Genomic DNA, 10,143 nt, shown 5'->3' with positions numbered 1-10,143 from the left:
CTTGGGGGAAAACGCTGACCGAGGCAGGGAGGGTCACGCCGGCCGGCACGCTGCTGAGCGGGAGGGGCAGGGAGGCACTGTAGGTCATGGAGCCAAAGGGCGCCCCGATCGGCCCACCGGCCGTCAGGCTCAACGCTGGCGATCCTGTGCGCATCTGGTTCAGAGTCCGCCTGCTTTGATCGCCCCCGCCGAACGGGTTGGTGGGGGATGGAGTGCTGAGACCTGCGGAACAAGGGTGGGTTGGGGGACTTGGAGCGGGCCAAGGGGACATAGTCCGAAGTGGGGAGCGGGGGAGGGGGGCAAGGTAGCAAGATCTGAGGTCTTAGAAACAGGAAAAAAAAGAGCTAAGATTTTAAGGCAGGGGTTGGGCTCTGAAGGGAGAAACAGAGAGAGTAGGGGACCCCAGTGTGGAGACCCAGCAGGGACAAGGGAGTGTCCTACCTGTTAGAAAGGGGTTCCTGGTCTTTACAGCCTGGGGCACCTTGACTAATGAGTCAAGGTTGACCAAGGAGGAGGCTGAGGGGCCCAGGAAGGACTCAGGAGTCCGGCGTGCTGGGGTGTCCCTGCTGGACTGGGCTAGTGCTTCCCCTAGTACATCCAGGTCAAAGGCATCTGGCTCCTTTGTGCCATTTTGCTTTACACTGGGGGTGTGGTCTCCAAACAGGTCCAGCTCTGGAATAGAAATGATAGGGCTTGTTGGTAGGGAGAGTGAATGGTCACTCTGTGAGAGGTAGAAGGCTGAGGCCGGTGCTGAGGGCCCATCTTTCCCCACAGTTGCAGTCATTCCCTGCTTCCTGCTTACCCACAGGACTGCTGGGCTTCCCAGAGGGCAGAGCCTGGGTGCATTCTAGCCCTTCCTTGGTCTCTGTGGATACTGGAGGCTTGGCCAATGGGTCAAAGGTCGAAGAACCATCTAACGCTAGCCAAGGAGAAAAAGGAAGATGAGATGGGCTGGCAGAAAGGGCAAGCACTGGGCTGGCCCCTTTCCAGGCAAGTTGCCCTCCTAGCACAGGATCTGTTGCCCTTTGGCACTGGAGGGAGGGGGGCCCAGAAGTCCTCCAGCCCCTCACCCACACCCTTTGACCCTCTACTTACCAGGTGTGTTGAAGGTCTCTACCAGGTTCCCCCAGGGTTTGGCTCCATTGTTGGGGAGTTTGTGGTGGGGGGAGTTCTGTGCCCAGAAGTCTGTGGTGGGTGGTCCAGCAGGCAGCACTGGGGTCCGGCCCCAGGGCTCAGAGGAGGAGAGCACGGGAGGCAAGTCCCAGGGCTGGCTCTGGGACATGATACTTCCTGAGGGAACTGGAGACCAGGGGTCTGCCGAAGGCCCCCATGATGAGCCACTGGGCTCTGTGTTAGGCCTGAGACCTGAAATGGGGATAGCACAGATGTGACTCCAGGCCACTCAGACCCCCAGGCCAGGGCCTTCCCAGTTACCTACACCAATTTGGGAGGACAAGGGCCCATTTCACACATGGGATGCAGACTCAGGACCACCCAGTGAGCTGAAGCCCATATTCAGCAAGTTCATCCTAGGATTCTGGACCTCCAGGCATGGGCAGCTCAGGCCGCATTCCCAGTCAGGGACAGGCTGGGCCAGGAAACTCAGGGTGACCAGAAGCAACAAGAGAACATTTCTGAGTTTCCCAAAATCTGAGTTCCTTAGAGGTGTCCCCTCCCTCACTCCAACTGCAAGGCACAGAAGAAGCTGAGGCTCAGAGAGGTGAATGATGTGCCTAGTGGCCCTCAGCTGTGGGAAGGAATGCCAGCAAGTGTCTGGGAGGGAAGGGGCTCTCGGGGGCCAGCCTGGGAGCCCTTTGCAGCCCTGCATGCCCACCTGGGATGTCCCATGGGTCGGCAGAGCAGTGTGTGGAGGGCAGGGTTGAAGCTGACGCGAAGATGTCCACCAAGTCGAGGCTGGAGGACTGTTGAGGGGAGAGGCAGCCATGCTCAAGAGAAGGCGGGGCCCAGAGGAAGGGCGGGCCCTGACCTGTCATCCTCCCTCCAGCTCATTCTCCTTTACTCATTCCACAAACATCTATTAATGATCCCTTGCCTCTGTAGAGTGCTTTCCCGTTTATAAAATGTTTCCTCATCCGTTTAGTGTCTGATTTTCCTAACAACCTGCGCTGTGATTAGGGAAGGTTGTTGGGGTGCCCATTTTACAGATGTGCTAGCTTGGGCTAAGAGGGCAATTGCTTAAAGTCACACAGCCAGGGAGAGGGAGAGCTGGGATGGAAGGCAAGCCTGCCTGACCCCTTCCTTGGCTGTCCTGCCCCTCAGCCCATCAGTGGTAAGACACATTTTATGATAAGCCTACTTCCCTTAGTCCATGTCCAAAAGAAATTTGCCACCGTGAACATTGGCTGAAAGAGTACAGAGACATCCCAAGAGTAGCATGAGCAGTTTTGGAGGGTAGCCTTGCTACCAGCAGCTACACATTCTTCCACCATGGACACCATGTGCACGAGCCCAAGATGTTTTCAGTACCATATACCTGAGGCTACTCTCAGTCTTGATCCACAGTATCACATGCTCCTAGAATGTCAGAGTTGGAACTGTCCAACCAGCACACTTGAATGGAGGAGACTGAGGCTAAGACAATGACATGCCCTGAGTTGTAAAGTAAATGGCAGCAAATACAGAATCCAAACCCGGCATCTCACATCAGGATGTTTTGCACCCCAGTTTGCCACCAGCTCAGTCACCAGCCCATGCGGGATGGGACCTCAGTCTGCTCCATCTCCTCTACCCTTATTTTCACTGAATAAACATTAAGTGGTGCTTACTATATACCAAGCACTGTTCTACACTCTTTATAAATATTTAACCCAATTCATCTCCCAGCTCTGCTAACCCATGGCCCCGAGACTACTCTACCTGGCTGGTTTTCAGCTTCTCCTCCTCCTCTCTCTCTCCTCTTTCAGGCTCTCTGTCCCAACGACGATGGGCTCCAGCTCCAGCACCATTGGCCACAGGTGAGTCATCTCCCTGCCAGGACCTCACCTCCTGCAGAAGGCACCAGAGTGAGGAAAGCATGAGCTGCCCGTGCTAGACTTGAGAGGACCTGAGCTAGGGTCAAGAAGAGTGCAGGCTGGGAGGTGCCCTGAGGTCAGGGGCAGCAGGACCACTGCAGGGAGGTGGAAGAGCCTGGTCCACCGCAGGGAGATGGAAGAGCCTGGTTAGTACCCGCGTAGCACCTCACCAGCACCTCACCAGCACCTCACCAGCGCCTCACCAGCACCTCACCAGCACTTCACCAGCACCTCACCAGCACCTCACCAGCACTGGCATGGGTGGCTTAGCCCACTACCTTCTCCTGCTCCTGCCGGCTCAGGTGCAGAGCCAGCTGCAGTTGCAAGTTCTCGTCCCTGTGGGAGGTTGGGGGAACCGGCTGCGAGGGAGGAAGAGAGGGGTGAACTTGGCCCAGCGCTCCTACCTGGGCCAAAAGGCAACATCGCCCTGTGCAGGTAAGAGAAGTGCCCACCCTGAGCGGCTGTGGGCAGCCTGCCCCCAGACAGCAGTGTGAGCGTAGTCTGCTCCCTGCCTGGATCTGGATCTGAGATGCAGTTTAAAAAGAAGAATCATGCTCTTCTGGGACCCTGAGTGCTCCCCAGGCCCTGCTGTGTGAGCCCTGCCAAATCTGCCTGGATCCACAGAGGCGATGGCAGAGAGGAGGCTCTCAGGTAAGCTGTCCCTGGACCCCCACAAGAATAGCTGATGGGGGCAGCATATTTCTGTGTCTCCTAGGAAGGTGTCTGCCATCACACTCACCCCTTCCCCTCCATGAGGTGACAGCAGGCCCATGTGACAAACAGGTACTCCCAACCCACCACACACACACTACCCCTACCACGCCCAGTCAGAGAGGACCCCACTCCCAGGGTAAGGAGTCAGACCCCAGTCCCAGTAACCCAACCCAAGGGACACAGGCCCTGTGCTGTCCTTGGGAGGAGGACTAGGGCTTTGGGGCCCAGAGTAGGGAAGCCCAAGAATCAAAGGTGTGAGGCATCCAGGCACCCATCCCTCCTCCAGTCCCCCTCGCCCCATCCCCCAGGTGCCCCAGGAGGGGCCTCACCTTCTCAGCCTCCTCTCGGCTCATGGCCAAGGCTAGCTGTAGCTGCAGCTCCTCTTCTCCCGATGTCTGGGGCCGGGCCTGCTCCAGGTCTGAGGTGTAGCGGGGGGATGAGGAGGAGGCTGCAACGACCCATCGTGGCTTCCGTAACCATACAGGTCCTCATGGGCTCCCCTGCCGCCCCCCTCACCAGGAAGCTAAAGCTCAGACAGGGAAACTGAAGGGGAGAGGAGCAACTGCCAGTCTCGGGCCCCAAGGGGTCAAGCAGTATGCTTGGCACTTTCTGCAGGGCTTCCATTTCACCCCAGTAAGATTCCAATCCTTCCTTTACAGAGATGCAACAACTCTGAGGGGTACCTGGCCAAGGTCCTGCAGCAAGTTGAACCCAGGTCCCCTGATTCAAGTTCCTGGACTCTTTCAGCTGCGCCCCATCCAGCTCAGGGTCAAGTGTAGTGGAAGGGCAAGAGGTTGCACTCAGTCAAGGTCACAGCTCTCCAAGCCCTCAGCACATCGTTAAGGAAGGCCATTCTGAGTGCCCTCAGATCAGGGAAGTGCCCCTCTTCTCGGGGAGGAGAGTGGCGTATGCAGCTGCCCCGATTTTCAAGAGCAGTGCCCTTGAGCTGTGGGTTCAAGAGGAATGCTACTCTGCAGCACCGTGTGCTGCCTGTCTGAGCACAGGGTCGAGGGCACTCCTGGGCTTGGTCTCATTTAATCCTCAAATTGGACAATGGAGACAGATTAGTTTATCCCTACTTTAAGGATGAGGAAACTGAGATTCAGAGAGCTGGTTGGCAGAGATCTCATGGCTTGGAAGGGGCAGAATAAGGACTGAGCCTGTGCTTCTGCCTCCACCCTCCTACCAGGCAGGAGTTAACAATAACAAACCTATAATAAATAACATCATTGTTCACATTGACTTGTTGGGCACCTACTGTGTGCGGGCATGTTACCCTCTTTATCTCAGGGAATCTTCAGACATACCTCTAAGTGGGGGATTCTTATCTACAGCTGGGGGTCACAGAGCCAGAGTCAGAACTCGGGAGGCCTCCCTGTCCCCAGCCATGCCCTGGACTCACAGTTGTAGGAGGATGGGGAACCACGTGCACGGCTGAGGCCAAGTTGCCCGCTGCTGATGCCCGTGCCCTCCAGTGCCATGCGCTCCTTGGTCTTGAGGGCATGGGTGCGCTCCTGCCGAAGGCGCTCTTCATCCTTGAGCAGGGCCATCACCTGCTTGACCTTCTCGCGCACGTTCACGCCCTGGTCTTTGCCATCGCGGTCGACGTACTGGAAGTCTTTGAGTGTCTGGATGGTGTAGAGGTTCTCCCGGCACTGGTGGGCCACCCGCTCAGAGCCTGTCTTGAGCAGGTAGTCCAGCAACGTCAGCGCCTTGTACACATGCCGCCAATTTTTGCCACTGTCATTGAGCCGCCGCCACAGCATGCCCATGACCTCGGCAAAGGCCACCGTGTTGAAGGTCAGATCGGCAATCTCGGACATGAGCGAGCTAGGTGGACCCCAGGGGTCATTGCTGGTGGCCTCGCGCACCTTGATCTCTGCCTCTGAGTAGTTGTGCACGATGTTCTTCACCTGGCGCCGCAGCGCTGACGTCGTCATGGCCGAGGGCTTGGAGATGGGCGGCCCCCGCCCCAGCCAGAGGTGGAGGGCCAAGGGCCACTGTCGTGAGGTCACGGTCTCCAAGGGTGCGCCACTGTGCTCTCAGCAGGGCAGCTGTGTCCTTGGCTTCCACATGGGTCTGAGGAAGAGAGGGTCTGGAGCTCAGGGATAATGGCCCACCTCACTGGCCCCACTCAGCGAACGACTAAAGGCCTGGCCTGGGTGTCCCTGCTGCCAGGAACAGCCTTTGGCAGGCACTTATTTTTCTTATTTTACTTATTATTCAGGAAGTACTTTTATCTTTGTGTGCTCATTCATCTTCACAATCACACCTACGAAGATATTATTGTTTTCATTCAAAGATGGGGAACAAGTCAGAGACGAATTAAATGACTTGTCTAAGATCACAGAGCTGGGGAATGCAAAGCCAGGATTAACCCAGGCAGATATGTTCCACAGCCTTTGCCCTTAGTCAGGGACACAAAACTAAGCCCCAAGGAACTCCTGCTTGCTTTGCTTGTACCTCGCTGACTCTCCTGTTTCTGCTGGGATTGGGCTTAAGACCGATCCTTCCAGCTTCTCCATCCTCACTTTCCTCTTTTTATATCATTTATTTTTGTAGCTTGATTCATTCAACACCAATTTCCTGGGGACTTCTCTGAGCCAGGCACTATGGCAAGCGTAGAGTACAAGTCTTGGCCCACCCACGTCCTGTTGAGAGGGTACAGGCAATCACCGTCCAACATGCAAGTGCCGAGGAGCACAGGAATACTCAAGCTAGGAAAATCAAGAGCGCTTTCCCAGAGAAGGTGATGACTGAGCTGAGATCTGAGATTCAAAGGGAAGAGTGAGGAGGAATGAGGCAGCAAGGCAAGGAAGGAGCATCTGGGGGAGGCTGCCTCCAAAGAGGACCCACTGTACACACTGAAGCCAGAGAGGGGTATGGCATGCCCACAGTCACCATGGCTGGCTTAGCTGGGACTAGCACGTACGTATCAGAAGACAAATGCAGTACTTATTGTCAGCATCACCAGTTTTGTAACTAATTCACCTGGTTGCTTTATTGTCTCAGTCCTACCTTCTCAGCCAAAATGAAATGACCTGAGGGCAAGGTCAGTCTGGGTTTCCCAAACCCCCAAGGCCCTGGGCCCATGACAGACCTCTGATCTCCCAGCTGAGGAAAGATTAGGGCCAGCCCACTGCCCTCCCCACAACCTCAGAACCAGGCCCAAGACAGAGAAAGTTTCTTCTAGGACCCTACCAGAAACCAAAACCCAAATCCCCTCCCCTTGCCACCACTGTTCCTCTGGAATGAGCACACACACACACAATCACCATGACTGGACCTGGCCTCCACCCAAACCCTCCAGCACCACCCATGGAGACTGTGCTTCTCAACTCTACCCTGGGACTCAGCAGGAGTTGGAAGGAGCTTCTCGACCCCTGCTCCCCACCCCACCCCCCAACAAACAACTCTCCCTCCAGCCAGCCTCAAACCACCCCCCCCAACCAACCTCAGCTCTCCAGCCAGCCTTGCCAACCTGGGCACCGCTCAAAGTCTTCGGAGTTTTCATCAGGACCAGTTGTGCTCGGGAGAGCCTGGGCCCAAAGCATAGGACCCAAAGCACAGGCAGGACAGAGAGCACTGGCTGAGGATGGGGTTACCTTCAGTCTGCTGTCTTTCTGTCCCAGCGACAGGCCTTCTTTGAGGATGCCCTGGCCAGCGCTCGTTTAATGCCTGCCCTCCCCGTCACTAGTGACTCAGACCTGTCTTTACCTCCCCAACCTGTGGGCTGACAGGTGACAAGAGTCAAGATGAGAAATAATTGTGCCCTAGAGCCCGCCTGAGTACAAGCCTCTCCCAGGGCTGGCCACTGAAACCAGGAGAACCAGTCGGGCATCCTGACTCCACCAGGAGCCCTGGCCCTCCTGCTTGGCCTGGGGTAGTGGGAGGGGACCCTCTGTGTGGGCCCTGCGGGTCTGCTTGAACTTTCCTCCTAGGAGGTGGGAATGGAGGAGCCTTCTCTGCACATCTCTGCCCAAGTGGGGCTAAGGGAGGAATCAGAAATACCAGGAGGCTCCACCCCCACTGAAGTTTGAGGGGAAGCGGTAGGGAGGAAGAGAAGGCAGGGTGAGGCCCAGGGAGCAAGAAGGGGAGGGAGAAGGAGAGGAAGGACCTCAGGAGGGGTGGCTGGGAGGGCTGCCAGCAGTGTTACAAGCAAAGGGTTTTATCGAACACAATATGCCCAGAAATAAAAGGGAGTGAAACAGAAACCCAGCAGCTGATAAGGCGGTGGCAGCAGCAGCGGCAGCAGCCAGGCAGCCTAGTATGGAATTACCGCAGTGACCTTGAGCCAGACCCTGTCAGGTGGAAGGAAGGGCACTGAGAAGCCCAGCGGAGCGGCCAATTCAGAGATGGGGGAGGGTGGGGGAGGCAGGAGGGTACAGAAGGGCCAGCAGGGGGCGGGGCAGGCCACGGGGGCTAGAGCATCTGCTCTCTCCCGTGTCTGGGGTACCAAGAACTTTACAGGCAGACAGGAGCCTGCTCTTCTCAGGCCCCACAGCAGTGGGGGGATCTGTCAGGACTAAGGAAGCAGATGGCATTCCCAGAGAGTGGATCCAGAGAGATGGAAAGAACCCAGATATGTTGAGTCATGTGCATGAGTTTGTCAAAGACTGTGTGCGTCCCCATGGGCCAGCACCCGCTCCTGTCCTCTGCTGAGGCAGCCCCTTCCCACCAGGTCCCGCTTGAGTAGGGCGGGGAGTGGCAGTGCCCTAACCCTTGGTGCAGTGAGTCGGGTGAGTGCTAGCTCTAAGCTTAAGTCAGGCCAAAGGTAGATGTGTCCTGGGGGCACTGGAGTTGGGGTTGGGGGGATGTCCTGAGGCTAGAGCTGCAACAGAGGCTGAGAAGAAGGCGTGGAAGGAGTCTGTGGGGAATGCCACCAAAGATGCTGGTCCCAGGATGGGGAGCCAGCCCCGGGAGGCCCCCTTCCTCGGGAGGGGTGGGGGTGGGGGGCAATGCCTCCAGATTCCTCTGTTACCCTGCCCTCCTCATCCTTCTCCCTCAGACCTGGAAGGGAGATTAAGCCCCCATACCAGGCACCACCAGAGCTTACCTCCAATGCAGCTTCCTTTGGCCCCAGCCTCTGGGCCACAGGCAGTCTCTGCAGTGACCCTCCAAGCCTGCGCAGCAGAGGGACGGCACAACCTTGGGAGTATCCCCAGAGCCATCCACCACGGACCCTCGTCCTGAAGACCAACTGTCTCCCAGGAGGTGCAGACCCCTCGGAAGGGTGGCTCAGGCTCCACAGAAGGGGCTACTGCCCTGCCTCCCGCCTACTTGTTTCCGGACACCTAACCGGCAGGCAGCACTCGGGAGGAAAGTTGCTCAGCTGGCCAGGCAGGTCTGCCTCAGCAGTAACAGGACACAGGAGGAAGCGCAGGGCGTGTTAACCCCTTCCTGCTGACCAGGCAGGCAGCACCTTCAGAGGTGGGAAGCCTGCCTGCCAGGGACAGATCCCGGGCCAATGCTGGGGACTCACCCCCACTCTGCAGTGAGTTAACCCTTCTTTTGCCTCCTCAGGGGAAACTAGGGCTGGGGAGGGGAGGCTCCAACACCCACTGCCCCCCACCCTTCCTCCTCTGGGCCAGGACCACCATCCCCTGGGGCTGGCCCTTTGGTGGGCTGCTGCCTTGTTTGGTTTTCCCTCTGGTCCTTGCGGCCACCCTGAAGGAGGCATCAGGACTTTAGGCACAGCGCCCTGTCTGCATCTCTGACATGGGATCAGGCTCAGAGTGCCCTGCTCTCTCCAAACCTGCCATATCTTGACTGGAGGACGCCTGAGGCCCATGAGGTCCCATCAGAAGCGTCAAATGCAAAACCAAGTGGGTAGGAGACGGTAGCCACTCTTCGTGTCTCCCGTCCCCTGTGCCGCATCAGCATTTAAGTCAATGAGGCCACCATTAGCAAAATTGTTCTTCAAACTCTGGGAGCTGGAGCCCACTCTGCACAGGAAGCCTGGCTCAGACTGATTATTATTGACAGAGAAGAATTTACAGTGCTGAGTCTGAGCTGGAGCTGACAACGTGCTTCTTAGCAAGAGTCATCTCTCATCCATTTCATATTTCTCTGAGCAAGGGAGGGAGCAGAAAGTTAAGAGACTGTTTTTAAAGCAGAAAAAAAGAAAAAAATCTCAAAGAGGCCAGGTGGTTTGACATGAAGAGGGGATATACAGGCTAGAATCCAGAATAACCTCTGGCTGATGACAAAGGGATCTGGCTTTTAGGGTTTAAGAGTGCAGCATGATCCTCACAATCCTCGGGGCTTGGGATGAGGCCTTTGGACCCAGCGGAAGGGTGAGGACCTCAGGGACCCAGGTCCCGTGGGGTCTGATTCTCCTCCTAGTCGCACACTGTGTCACACACGGTGATGACATTTTGGGAAGACCTGGCTCCAG

The 10,143-nt window shown here is 56.7% G+C and overlaps 1 protein-coding gene across 1 annotated transcript in view; it reads right to left on the bottom strand.

Moving 5' to 3' along the window:
• Positions 1-9,087, bottom strand: part of EPN3 (epsin 3) — a 10,395-nt gene extending 1,308 nt beyond the window's left edge. The window contains exons 1-10 of the mRNA XM_010843158.1: positions 8,803-9,087; positions 5,149-5,825; positions 4,076-4,194; positions 3,311-3,391; positions 2,878-3,006; positions 1,835-1,922; positions 1,096-1,365; positions 803-919; positions 442-672; positions 6-222 (exon numbers count right to left, since the gene is read on the bottom strand). Coding sequence (XP_010841460.1) covers positions 6-222; positions 442-672; positions 803-919; positions 1,096-1,365; positions 1,835-1,922; positions 2,878-3,006; positions 3,311-3,391; positions 4,076-4,194; positions 5,149-5,686 — 1,790 coding nt within the window. The 5' untranslated portion in view covers positions 5,687-5,825; positions 8,803-9,087. The remainder of the gene's footprint in view (positions 1-5; positions 223-441; positions 673-802; positions 920-1,095; positions 1,366-1,834; positions 1,923-2,877; positions 3,007-3,310; positions 3,392-4,075; positions 4,195-5,148; positions 5,826-8,802) is intronic.
• Positions 9,088-10,143: the final 1,056 nt, after the last annotated feature.

The sequence above is a fragment of the Bison bison genome, unplaced genomic scaffold (genome assembly GCF_000754665.1).
Source record: "Bison bison bison isolate TAMUID 2011002044 unplaced genomic scaffold, Bison_UMD1.0 scf7180017864180, whole genome shotgun sequence".
Lineage (NCBI taxonomy): Eukaryota > Metazoa > Chordata > Mammalia > Artiodactyla > Bovidae > Bison > Bison bison.
This window is presented reverse-complemented; position numbering and strand designations above follow the sequence as displayed.